The 14,027-nt window shown below is 37.9% G+C and overlaps 1 protein-coding gene across 1 annotated transcript; it reads left to right on the top strand.

Annotated features, from left to right (window-relative positions):
* The first annotated feature begins 1,107 nt into the window (after positions 1 to 1,107).
* Positions 1,108 to 12,605, top strand: ppp6c (protein phosphatase 6, catalytic subunit). The gene is made up of 7 exons (XM_038280656.1): positions 1,108 to 1,288; positions 5,980 to 6,075; positions 6,174 to 6,239; positions 8,706 to 8,847; positions 8,929 to 9,008; positions 11,347 to 11,556; positions 11,635 to 12,605. The coding sequence occupies exons 1-7, from the start codon at positions 1,214 to 1,216 to the stop codon at positions 11,881 to 11,883; spliced, it is 918 nt and encodes a 305-aa protein (XP_038136584.1). The 5' UTR covers positions 1,108 to 1,213; the 3' UTR covers positions 11,884 to 12,605.
* The last annotated feature ends 1,422 nt before the right edge of the window (positions 12,606 to 14,027 follow it).

The raw sequence follows: 14,027 nt of genomic DNA, 5'->3' as shown, positions 1-14,027 counted from the left end.
ATGGAATGTTTTGGTCCAATTCTAAGGCAAAGGGACCCCAGAGATGGAGATCCATGTCATCCAATGGAGCCGCAGAGTCTGGAACGGCCACCAGAGGGCAGCAGTGAATAAATTAATACCTGGCGTTTCTATTTAGTTTGATTCTGCTTCATTTCTTTAGTGATTATATTTGAAAATTGAAAAATTATCTGGAATGTGATGATTCTGATTTCTTTTTTTATTTATTTAACCCAGTAGTGTTTTGATTTTTATTCGGGTTCTGTGATAACATTTATCTTAGATAACTTAAACCTAAAACACACACACAGCCAAAACCAACATACAAATCTAAAAAAATGTTTTGGTTCATATGGATTTGTTTCTTTTATATTGTTCTTTTGATTTTAAACCTAGTTTTAAACAAAGTTATCCATACCTGATGATGATGATGATGATTATTATCATTGTAATTATTATTATTATTATTATTATTATTATTATTATTATTATTATTATTATTATTATTATTATTATTATTATTATTATCATTATTATTATTATTATCATTAACATTGTTATTATTATTACTATTATTATTATGACTACTACTATTTTTTTTTTTATTATAATTATTGTTATTATTTTTTTTATCATCATTATCATTTTCATTATTCCAAAATATTTCTGACTTTCCTATCTTAATATTTATGTATATATTTATTCTTGCTTCAACCAGAGGCAATCATGATGCTCTGGATGCCTGAGAATTTATGTTTTTTGATATTTACTAAGGTTTTTCTATGAGAGTTTTGTATCTTGATGTTATCCTGTTTTATTGGAGATATTATATCTGGAGTTTTTAGATGTCATGAAAGGGGTATGAGTTCTTTTCCTATGTGAACACCTACTGCTGACATCATGAGCTGAGTACCAATTATTATTGTTATTGGTATTCTTCTTCTTATTATTATTATTATTATTATTATTATTATTAGAATGTTAGATTATAATCTTTTTTTTATCTATTTACGTTTAATACTTGGATTAACATAAAGTGTTATGTCTTATTGTGGGCCAGTAGGTGGCGCTCATTCTTCATTTTTGCTAAGTTTACGTCACTGAAGAAGAACACCGAAGCGGAAACGAGCTGAAAGAGAAGCGGAACTAGTTAGCAGGAAGGCTAATCGCCTTTAGCTGTTTTTTATTTTCAGATTGTATAACTTTCGTGTTAACCATGGCTCCTTTAGATCTCGACAAATACGTCGAGATCGCCAAACACTGCAAATATTTACCAGAAAACGACTTAAAGGTGAGTGATTTTTATTTAGGGAGCTGGGGGGAATGTCGCCTTTATGTGAAGCAGTGGAAGCTAAATAAGCTAATGGCTAAGTTCGAGAAAGTGTTGAAAAATGAGATCAATTAGCCAAACAATCGTTTAAGTGTGTTTATTCTGGTTATATGTGTCAGGAATGACACAATTTGAACCATTACTCGTTTCGAATTGTTGGAAAATACGTAAACTGGACTTAAGAGTTGAAAGCTACGTAGGTACAGTAGACGCTGAGGGGCTCTTCTAAAGGGCTTAAACTGGGTCGTTTCTAACATTCAGAGCCTCATCTAAGGCGGGTTAAGGTCTGATTCTGAAGCTCTCATGCGATTCTTAAATTCAGTGATCATTTACAGCAGGTTCCGGTTTTGCTTTTATCACAAAACAAAACAAAAATCGCAATCAGAAACAAACCAGTTAAAGCTTCTTCGTGGAAACTTTTTATCTGAGGTTAACAAACCTTTTAACATCATTAAGTATCTGAAAGGTCTCAAAATGGATCCTAAGGCCTAAAAATATGTTTGCTCACAGAAATAACTCCATCTCCTTTTCTAGAAGAAAATAATCTGGGTTTCTGTTCCAACCAGAGCTCTTTACAGGGATAACATCTCATTTTTTTGTAGCATTTTATTAGTTTTTGCCTTTTTCTATGTTCAATTCAGTTTATTTCTATCGTGTCAATTCACAACACAAGTCATCTCAAGGCACTTATCAGTTCACCAGATCATCTAGATCAGGGGTGTCAAACTGGTTCCAGAAAGGGCCGAGTGGCTGCAGGTTTTCTTTCCAACCAAGCAATAGCACACCAGACTCCATTCATCTCATCAAGTGAGTCTAGTCTTGAGTTAGTCAACATGATGACTTAATGAGATGAATGGAGTCTGGTGTGCTATTGCTTGGTTGAAAAGAAAACCTTCAGCCACTCGGCCCTTTCTGGAACCAGTTTGACATCCCTGATCTAGATAGATTGATTCAAAGTTTTCTATCTAAGGAAAACCAGTTGATTGCATCAACTCGTTGACTCTTCAGCAATCCCTCACATTAAGCATACTTGTAGCGACAGTGGAGAGGAAAAACTCCCATTTAACAGGAAAAGCAGAACCAGGCTCAGTGTGAGCGGGCATCTTCGGTTCAATGAGACAGAAGCAGAGATACAGAAAGCAACTGTAAAAGCCCTAAACTCTTCTATGTTACGTCTTAAGTTTAGCATTTCAAATTTAAGGAAATCTAATGAGGTGGAGTCTGGTGTTTAGTAAAGGTGTAGCAATCACTGAGCTACAGTTAAGGATCTGCCATCATTCCTGTATTGACAGGAGGGATATATTTATTTAATGGTGAGGTTCTCAGAGGTGGAGCTGCATAAAAATGTGTGTTTTTATGCAGCTCCATCTCTGATGACCTCACCATTAAAGAAATATGACAAAATGCAGAGTTTTTATGCACATCTGACTGAAGTGTTTCACAACCTGCCTCAGAGCCAGTGAGGAGGTTCAGCTACAACCGTTTATTTAATGTTTCCCTGAACATCTCAGTCCGAAAGATCAAACTCAAAACATTTCAATGTCCTTACTGTTATTGGATGACTGTTATTAATTCATATTTACTAACTGTTATTAGAAGGTCGTCATGATCTGACCAACGTGTCAGTTTCCCTCAGGTCTGCAAATCCTCTCAAATCTGATGTTTTTGCACACGGAATCATTTGGAACCAGATATAAACATGAATAGATCAGGCTGCACTATGACTTTACTTTATGAATTATTAAAATATTCATCAGCTAATTTGATAATCAAATTGTTACCTAAAGTTATGGTGATTCCTTTTACTGAAAGAATAACCTAATTACAGCTGAGATTAAGACAAAACTCTACAAATATAAATTATAAATGTTTTTAACCAACATTTTTAATAAATTTAAATGTTAATTTACAAAATGTATCTTGTTAGTTTAATCATTTCATTTTAAAAGTATTTTTATGAACCAAAATTTCACTGTGAAGTGCAGTATAAAGATTGTTAAATACTTTTTCCCCTTTTCTGCAAATAAAAAACAAATAGGCAGCTCACAAATAAACTAAATCAGACAAATTCCTGATATGTGAAATATGTTTAAAAAAGAAAAAAGGCAGGAAGAAAAACAAGTATTAATAGAAAAAAAAGCAAACAATCGACAGATTAATCCACTAAAGTAGTCAATAGAGAGAGCTCTATATTAAATCAGGATACTGTGATGCTCAGATTTAAGTAAAGCCGGGCATAATCTGTACGATTTTTTTGCCCTTTTCGAGCTGATTCTCCAGCTGTGCAAGAATTTTTTTGGTCGGTCCGACTTTCAATCTAATCGTGCGTCCTGCGTCGTGTAGTACACATGCGATGATGAGGGGTGATCAGCCTCTCACGACCACCTCCCTATCAGGAATCGTAAGGTCTTAGTCGGCTGTCGTGAGGTTTTCATGGACAAATCCTGCTGTTGAAGCTGAGCTACGATAGCCTGACGTAGTCCGACTCAATTCTAGTCAGAATATGAGTCTGATGCTGCTCCATAGAGCTGTGATTATGGGGCGTGTTTCGAACGAACCAGGAAAAAAAATGCCTCTGCACTCAATTGGATAGACCTACAACCAATAAGAGCAACGGAGTGCGTGACGTATGTTAAGCCAGGCATAGTTGTTGTCCACAAAAATCAAAGCGTGCAGTTGCACGCCTAGAATAAGAAGATGAGCCTTGATCGCGTTTCTCTGTTCCTCTTTTAAAATTAATTTGCTGTCGATATCTTCTAGAACAGACCTAATAGCAGAATCTACACACCTAAACTCTCCAGCGGCAGCCATTATTGTTGTCACCCAAGCGCGCATTGGTCACGTGGTTGATTACGTTACTGTTGGTCATCTGTCCATCATCGTATAAAGCCCGCCCTGACAATTTGATTGGATCGCCTGACAGTAGGCGATAATACTGGCGCTACTCTGGAGCAATGCCAGACCGAACTTCCCCGACCTCAAACTTTGTGGGCGGGACTAAGTTCGGAATGGCACCCAGGCTAGAGCTACGAGCCGATTCACCAGAACCTTGCGCACTGCACATCTGCAAACAAAGGAGTTCTTCTTCTTCCAGATTGACGAGTCGGACCAGCGCCATTTCTCGGCGCTGTCTGACGTGGTTTTTAGACGTACACTTGAGCACATGCATCGTGAGCTGTGAACTTTTTAACCCTGCGGTTTCGTCGTACAGTTTCAGGGTTTCCGCACTTATTAAAAATCACTAAAAGTTATTAAACTGTTATTTTTTTAATTAAGGACTTAATATGGATTAAAATTCATCAAATGTGATTATCATGGCATTTAAAATGCTTTATAAAAAAAAAAAAGGTTATCTAAAAACAATTTTGTCAGATATATTATATCGTGATTAGGGATGCACGATATAATCGGCCCCCTATCGGTATCGGCCTTAAAACTGAGTATCGCACATCGGCCACCCCACCGATATTTAACCCGATATTTGATCAGCTTCTGAGTTTCTAAAGTCTAAAAAAAAACAAAACAAAAAAAACTACTTCTTCTTCTTCCTCAAAAACGTCTTTTTTACAGACTTACAAACTTCTAAAGACGAGGGAAAAAATATTGATCCATTAAAATATCCCAATATCTTCATATGCTGATATATTGCCATTTAAAAACACCATATCAATCTCTTTTACTAATGAAATATTGCTATATGTCATCGTTATGCTACGAAATCCCCCGAAAATTCACCAAATTTTGCCATATTTTTATATGTTGATATATTGACGCGGTATCGATCTATTTTACTAACAAAATCTCACAAGAATTTGCAAAATATCATGAGAGTTTGTAACAGTACGAGGAAATTTCACGAGATTTTGAAAGTAAAATAGATCGATACCGCGTTTTAAAAAATCAATTTGATATCAGCATATGAAAATATATTTGAGTATATTATTTTTCAAAGTGTCAGAAATGGATAACAAAACTGCTATTTTCAATGACTACTTATTTTTGTCCAGCTTTAACATCGGTATTGATATCGGTTATCCCCTACATGAGTTTTAAAATAATATCGGCTTATAAGATATCGGCCAAAATCCCAATTTGGTGCATCCCTAATCGTGATATATTTGCGTGGAACTGCTTCAAGTTGATCGTTAAGCCGTGCGTTCTGAAAAGAAGCTAGAGGCGGAGACAGTACGTCAAAGTACTCTGTAAACTTAATTTTTTTCTCAAACATAGGACAAAAATATAGATGTACTGTTAAAATAAAGTGAACATGCGTTATAAAATACAGACTTAATTCAAATAAAATTAAGTTAATCACAAAATAATAAATAAATCAAACGAAATTACAATAACAGGCTTTTACAGTCATCTCAACAACGTAACATTTTACATGTAGAACATTTTCAAAATGCTTAAATATTCCTTTGCTGTTGAATGCCCGACTTCAAACATTTACCGGTAGCGGTCAGCTAGCAGGTTTGAGTGTTACAGTGGGCCGAGACGGAACCAAAATTCTGCAGAATGAAATCTTATCAGCTTTAAATTTGCCCTTAAGTTGCAGGAACCCAACTGACCACTTTGCTGCAGCTTCCTGGTTTGATCATGAGGATGTATTTGTGCCAGATTATAATCCCATCTTCCTGTTTGTGTTACAGAGGTTATGCGACTATGTGTGTGATCTGCTGCTGGAGGAATCTAACGTTCAGCCTGTAGCCACACCGGTTACAGTCTGTGGAGATATTCATGGTCAGGTGGGTGTGAGAAAATTATCTGTTGGTTCAGAGTTTACTAACCTTTATGTGCCTCTTAAAGAGAAATAAAACCATGTGTTTAATGTTTTTGATTCCAGTTTTATGATCTATGTGAACTCTTCAGGACTGGGGGTCAAGTTCCAGACACAAACTACATTTTCATGGTAAGACCTAAAGATGAGCTAAAGCTGCTCCTGCTCCACGTTGATTGCTCTGCTTTCTTTGTTCTGAAGCCGAGTTATCAGCAGGAGGCTGCAGATCTTTATCGTAGTGGTTTTCACCCTGAATGAAAAAGGTTTAATATCTGGAGAAAAAAAAATGCTGGTGAAGATTCTCAGTCATCCAGGTCATAGTCATTCTAAAAAGTAAAAAAAAAAAAAAATCCACTGGAATTTGTTTCCAAGGTTGGAAGATGTTTCGCTTCCCATCCAGGATGCTTTCTCAATTAAAATGTCTGGATTCGCTTTGAGTTTAAGGCTTTATATAGTGGAGCGAAAACAATGCCATGTACTGCTTGGAAACATGCAAAATAAACCTGAGGAGCGGGTGGTTTGGTTCCATTGTTAGCCTGTAATGTCTGAAACCTGGCTATGATTGTGAAAGCTCCGTCCTTAAGGGGGGATTGTCACTTGTAATACCTGAAACCTGTCTATTGATAAACTTTTTCAGAATAAAAAAAAAACAACAACAATCCACTGGACTTTGTTTTCCAAGTTTGAAGACATTTTGCTTCCCATCCAGGAAGTTTTATCAATTCAAAGTGTCAGAATTAGAGTTGAGTTACGAGCTTTATGGAGTAGCCCAACAAAGCCTTGTTTTGGCTTAGAAAACATGCAAATTGATCTGGAAGAACAGATCAGCCCCTTAGCAATGGGGAGTCGTCAAGGTCTTTGTTAGCCTGCAATACCCGCTACTGGTCTATGCTCCTGAAAGGGGGGCTGTTAGGGACATTGTTGTCTGACTAAAGTCTCACATGAGTCCATGTAACTGAGATCTTCAGGCAGCAGATCTACTGGATCCAGGATCTATTTAGACCAAACTGTACATTATGTCCTCTTCTAACAACAAACTCAACTCGAATATTAATTTTAGGAGAAAAACTAGGGATGCACAATATTGGGATTTTGGCCGATATCCGATATGCCGATATTTTAAAACTCATGTAGCCGATAACCGATATCAATACTGATGTTAAAGCTGGACAAAAATACGTAGTCATTGAAAATAGCAGTTTTGTTATCCATTTCTGACACTGAAAAATAATATACTCAAATATATTTTCATATGCTGATATCAAACTGATTTTTAAAAGCGCGGTATCGATCTATTTTACTTTCAAAATCTCGTGAAATTTCATCGTTCTGTTACAAACTCTCGTGATATTTTTCAAATTCTTGTGAGATTTTGTTAGTAAAATAAATCAATACCGCGTCAATATATCAACATATAAAAATATGGCAAAATTTCGTGAATTTTCGGGGGATTTCGTATCATAACGATGACATATAGCAATATTTCATTAGTAAAAGAGATTGATATGGTGTTTTTAAATGGCAATATATCAGCATATGAAGATATTGGGATATTTTATTGTATCAATATTTTTTCCCTCGTCTTTAGAAGTTTTTAAGTTTGTAAAAAAGAAGTTTTTGAGGAAGAAGAAGAAGTAGTATTTTTTTGTTTTTTTAGACTTTAGAAACTCAGAAGCTGATCAAATATCGGGTTAAATATCGGTGGGGTGGTCGATGACCGATATTCAGTTTTAAGGCCGATACCGATAGGGGGCCGATTATATTGTGCATCCCTAGAAACAACAACACAAAGTCATGCATAGCTGTGATCTTTAAGGAGAATCTGTAGACTTTTAGACTTTTCCAACAGAATAAAATCTGCATAAGTTGACATACATTTGATTTCAGCCCCCAAATACCCATATTATCGGAAATAAATTCTGTGCAACCAGCTGACATTAGAAGTCCGTCCCCCAGTCATTTTTTATTTTTCTTTAAAGAACCATCAGCATCAAAAAGACTAAACAACCCAGCAGAAATGTTAGTGAGAAAGCTGTAGAGAAGTCTAAAACAGAGTTAGGATCTAAACATCAGGGTCAACATCTCCCAGAACGCTGCTCAACCCACCAATTTGGAGAGGAAGTTTTGATATTTTAGGGGTACCAAATATTTTGTCCCCCTTAAATTCTGTTATAAGGGAGTTTTTCCTCTCCACTGTCGCTACAAGCATGCTCACTGTGAGGGATTGCATTTGAATCAATGAGTCGATGCAATCATCTAGTTTTGCTTAGATAAAAAACTTTGAATCAATTTGACTGGATGATCTGGTGAACTGTAAAGTGACCTGAGATGACGTGTTGTGAACTGGCGCTATAGAAATAAACTGAATTGAATTTAAATGTTTTTAACAAGCAAAGTTTAAGACACAGGAAATGGCAAAGTTCATGAGCCAATCAGATGAGTCTACTAATAAAACAGTCTAGAGAGGGAAGCATCATGCTGTGGATAGAATAGAAATGTACGCCACACTTTTCAGATTTTAATGAATAAATCATGTTTCAAAACAGGTCTTGATTTTCTGGTCGATTCCTTCTCACCGTTTCCCGTCTCTCTCTGCAGGGAGATTTTGTGGACCGAGGGTATTATAGTTTGGAGACGTTTACTTACCTCCTAGCTTTAAAAGCCAAGTGGCCTGACCGCATCACGCTGCTGCGAGGAAACCATGAGAGCAGGCAGATAACGCAGGTTTATGGGTTTTATGGTACGTACCAAACGCTGAGGAGCTCATTAAAGCAGGATCACATCAACATTCCCATGCTGAAGCTGTTCTCTTCTGTTTCAGATGAATGCCAAACAAAGTATGGGAACGCCAATGCTTGGAGGTACTGCACCAAGGTGTTTGACATGCTGACGGTGGCGGCGGTGAGTCGATCTTGATTCCTCTCCTCTTTTCTCCTGGATGGAGTCCAGTTTTTATGCAAAGTTCAGACCGCAAGCGGCAAAAACGAGCGTGCTGCTTCATTTTAGATGCTTAGTTCTGAGGTGCAGCTGAAGCTTCTTTGCTGCTCTAGCTGCGCGGTCGAAAAGGTCGTCTAGTTTTTTTATTCGATATACGCTAGTTGCTCTGAATAGTTTAATATCAAGAACAGTGAGCAGTTTTAAAGAAGTCCTCACTCAGAAATCAGGTTTATGTTAAAAGGTGTTTGGCATCGGTTGGTGTAAAAGATTTTGGTCTATTTAATTATCGTAATTCATGAAAGTCTGCTAACGTTAGCCAACCCTGCTATCACCACTACCGTGTGTTTTTAACCAAAAGTGAAGGTTCCACCAATCAGGACCTCACCTGTAGGTAATTGTTGTTATCTAACTTTTTCTACTAGATTATACGACGATAAAATAACCATGGCTGCTAATGTTTGCAACGCTATAAGGGGTCCTAATGCACTCTATTTAAAAAGGATTCTGTCTAAAGGATTCTGTGTAAACTACCTGATTTTAGCTCCTTTAAACTAGAGTTCTGTGAGTAAAAACAAAAAAAGGGAATCTAAACAACAGCACCCTCTAGTGGTGAGAAAGAACATAAACCTGCCCAGCACTAAATATTAAGAACATCCCTCTGAATATGTTGAAAGAGCTAATAATGTTCACCAACGGTGAGTAAAGATAATGATAACTCATTAGTTCTATTATTTCATACAAGCTACTGATTCTATGCTGGAATATCTACACTAATTAGAGATCAAGCAAAGAGGAGAAATGTAATAATCCTAATGAAGCAGACCGAACATTGAGACAGTTTCCTTCAGATCTTTAGTCTCCTGGATGTTACAGGAGATGTATATTAGGACTGAAACCATTAATTGGATTAATCAATCATTGAAATAATTTTCAAATAATAATTTAGTAGTTGATTATAGAGACTGTAAAACATGCCTTTAGCTGACAGAGCGACCAGCTTAGAGCAGCAACTATATCAATCTTTTTAACAATATGTAAACATTTTGCTTTAAAGAAAACAAAAATCTTTTTCATCTGTCAATAAGCTCTATGCAAAACTCCTCAAGTGGAAAAGTTTTAGTTTCACCTCGTTAAATGTTTTTAAAAGTCTTCTTTAAGGAAGCTTTTGCTATCTGCTTATGAATCAGTTAATTAATAAAAATCGATTAGCAGAATAATTATCAGTTGCCGCTCTAGTTTATATATGGAGGCTGGGCCGGTGAGTAATGATGCCTGAGAACTAGGGCTGAAACAGTTAAATGTGATTAATCAATTATTTATTTAATTGTCAACTAATTTAGTATTGGATTAATTGTTAACTGGAGTATATGCCTTCAGCTGACAGAACAACCCAATGAGAGCAGTAACTATATCAACATTAAAATGTAATATTTGATTTTGAGGAAAAATAAATCTTTTTTGACTGTCAATATGTTCTGTCCAGAATTCCTCAAGTGTAAAAGTTGTACGGTAGTTTGACTCTTAATTTCGTAAAAAAAAAAAAAAAAAAATTTTTAAGGAACCTTTTACCATCTGATTATTATTTTTATTTATTTATTTATTTTTTTTAAACAGTGTCCTGTCTGGCAGTGTGGCAATAAGAATAATTGTCTTGATGCCAAAAAGAGCCCGACAGATTTTACTTTCATGCATATAAATAGCTTTATTATAATTATGTAGGGAGTTTTACAGTTTATATGGACACTGCAATGTAAATAGAGCAGAAAAACAGAAGAAGAAAAAGGAAAAAAGAAAGAAGAGATAGAAAGGAGACAACGACAAAACATTTTCAGTCTGCTGCATCACCTGTAACGATATGCAAAAAGAACAGCACAACCGAAAGGCATGGTCCCATCCGATTAAGTTGAAAAAATAACCGACAGATTTGCAGAATAATCGTAAGGTGCAGCCCTACTAAGAACTTAACCGACGCACAATAGATGCCATACGAAGATGTTAAAATGAATTTAGGAGAACAGAAAGTTAATGGATTAACATGAGGGAAAAAAAGACCCCAGTGGCTCTAATTCTGGCTGCTTTGCTCTGGTTTCTTTGCTTCCAGTTTCCTGTTCTGAAAGTTTGCTCTGGTTTCTAACAATGATGAATAAGAAGCGTTTTAATTGTTCTAACAGTTCAGCTGTTTGTGGCTTTAGAATGTTCTTAATAAACATCCTCCAACTCTGATCTGATTGGATTCCTGCTGGACATTTAATTCCTGCCATTTTTAGCCCTTAAAGCTGAGATTTGTTCTGATGAATTCCAGTTGATAGATGAGCAGATCCTCTGTGTCCACGGCGGCCTTTCGCCTGACATCAAGACTCTGGACCAGATCCGAACCATCGAACGCAACCAGGAGATTCCCCACAAAGGAGCGTTCTGTGACCTGGTTTGGTCCGACCCGGAGGACGTGGACACCTGGGCCATCAGTCCCCGCGGCGCCGGCTGGCTGTTCGGCTCCAAGGTCACCAATGAGGTAACGCCGTTAACCGACCCGTAGAACCTTCCGCTGCTGGACCCCTCAGGGTGACCCGGTTTGTTTCCTCTCTACCAGTTCGTTCACATCAACAACCTGAAGCTGATCTGCCGCGCTCACCAGCTGGTGCACGAGGGCTACAAGTTCATGTTTGACGAGAAGCTGGTGACGGTGTGGTCCGCTCCCAACTACTGCTACCGCTGCGGGAACATCGCCTCCATCATGGTCTTCAAGGACGTCAACAGAAGGGAGCCCAAGCTGTTCCGAGCCGTGCCGGACTCTGAGCGGGTCATTCCTCCCCGGACCACCACCCCTTACTTCCTGTAAGGTCCGCAGCCTCGCCCCCTCCGTCTGCTTCAGAGGGTATTCATCAGCACCAGTCAGAGAACGATCCAGAGCAGGAGGAATCGGTCGGAACCAAAGCCGCGACTCGGTTTCTTTCCCGTTTTTGAGATGCTGACTGTGAAGCAGAAGGTTAAACCTGTGGGGCACCTCTGGTCTCTTTGTGATAATTTCCCAGCTGCAAGTGAACACCTCAGATTCTCAGCCTCTGAGCCCATCCTGCAACATTCTGCCTTAAACATTTTTAACTTTCTTTAATTTATTCATCTTAAAATGTCACGCACACACTGTTTTATGTTTTTATTTTCTCAGACCGGTGTTTGTTCTCCTCTGTGTGTCTGAAGCGGGATGAAGCAGTTCCTTAACTGAGGGGTTTACGTTGAATCTTGATTCGCTCGGTATAGAGGCACCGATTGCTGCCTTTAGGCTGATGTCTCTAAGAACTGACCAAACACACACACACACAAAAAAAAGATAATTTCTGTAAAACAGGATCTTTGTCAGCGAAATGTTATAATGTTTGAGCGTTTTACAGACCATGACAGTTAGGCGGAGTCATCCCATCTGTCCACCAATCGGTGCGTCCCTCATTATCTGTGGCATTATGTCTGTGCCAATTACCAGCTCTGCACAGCGGCTGGAGCTCACAGCTGACTTCCAGTTTGTTTACCTGTCTTGTAATTTGAATAAAAATGTATTCACTCTCATGTGTCTTATACTTAATATTTTCTGAAAGCTTTAGTCATTTGATTCTTTATACTTAAATATTTTAAATAACGTTTTAGCGAGAAAATCCACTGCTTATAAATCGGACATGTTTCTGATGCTACTCCTGTTTTCAAATTGGGGAGAAAATGGTGAGTATTCCGGAAAATGTTTGCTATATTGATTCCAATAATTGCTAAGCGAACATGGCGGTTCATGAGGTCGATTCTTGGCTGGTATTTTACACAAAAAAAGGCAGATTCTTTGGTTTGGATGGAGGAGAAACGAAGGCAGTTTGAATCCAAAAGGTTCTGAAATTTCATTATTGCACTTAAAGGAATAGTACACCCAAAACATGATTAGCCTTCATTTTCTACTCACCCCCATGCTGAACAACACTCTGGAGTACTTTTTTGATATCTCAAATGCATCTGGAGATCTGGGAGGCTTCTTGCTGTCTGCTGACATTCAGATAATGGAGGTCTATGGCGCCCGAGACAGAAAGGTCCATAAAAGTCCACAAAAAAACGTGTCAATATTCCTCCATACTGCTCGTCCAATGTATTCCAAGTGTCCTGAGTGGGTAGCGTCCAGAATTCACTCGAAACGAAGTCATTTAGAATGTTTTTAGAGAATAAACAGTAGTGTATAGGATTTCCTGAAAGCGCGTTCACGAGTCTACGGAAACCGCGGCAGACCAAACCAGATGAAAGTGCGCATTCAGCGTCTGCTCTACCGATAATGCAAGCGTAGAAGAAGAAATGTGCTGTTTACCTGTGCAAAGCAAGAAACAACGGAAGAAAAATGTCTGAGGACTTCAGTGTTGAGGAAGAGCATGAGTTCTTTGCCGAGCTGAATGCGCACTTTCATCTGGTTTGGTCTACCGCGGTTTCCGTAGCGTCGTGAACGCGCTTTTAGGAAATCCTATACACTACTGTTTATGCTCTAAAAACATTCTAAATGACTTCGTTTCGAGTAAATTCTGGACGCTACCCACTCAGGACACTTGGAATACATTGGACGAGCAGTATGGAGGAATATTGACACGTTTTTTGTGGACTTTTATGGACCTTTCTGCCTCGAGCGCCATAGACCTCCATTATTTGAATGTCAGCAGACAGCAAGAAGCCTCCCAGATCTCCAGATGCATTTGAGATATCAAAAAAGTACTCCAGAGTGTTGTTCAGCATGGGGGTGAGTAGAAAATGAAGGCTAATCATGTTTTGGGTGTACTATTCCTTTAAAACTGAGAAAAAGAAAAACTTACATGACGACTGTGGAAAAAAAAATCAGTTGCATAAAGTCACCTTTATTTTAGCTTTGAATTATGACTTTGAAGTTGGCTGAGATATCGGGTCCAAACAAGTTTAGGTATATTCATTTGTTTCCCCAATTCAGTTTATTTCTATAGCGCCAATTCACAT

This window comes from Cyprinodon tularosa, unplaced genomic scaffold (assembly GCF_016077235.1).
Source record: "Cyprinodon tularosa strain WSP-4 unplaced genomic scaffold, ASM1607723v1 ctg162, whole genome shotgun sequence".
NCBI classification, from domain to species: Eukaryota; Metazoa; Chordata; class Actinopteri; order Cyprinodontiformes; family Cyprinodontidae; genus Cyprinodon; species Cyprinodon tularosa.
Note: the sequence above shows the minus strand (reverse complement) of the source record. Positions and strands in the feature narration are given on the sequence as shown.

What these genes read in the sequence shown, in the direction of transcription:
- ppp6c (XM_038280656.1), top strand. Translation starts at nt 1,214, where the DNA reads ATGGCTCCTTTAGATCTCGACAAATACGTCGAGATCGCCAAACACTGC. An exon ending in GCAGGTTTATGGGTTTTATG is followed by an intron (nt 8,848 to 8,928) that starts GTACGTACCAAA and finishes CTTCTGTTTCAG; the next exon opens with ATGAATGCCAAACAAAGTAT. An exon ending in GCTCCAAGGTCACCAATGAG is followed by an intron (nt 11,557 to 11,634) that starts GTAACGCCGTTA and finishes CCTCTCTACCAG; the next exon opens with TTCGTTCACATCAACAACCT.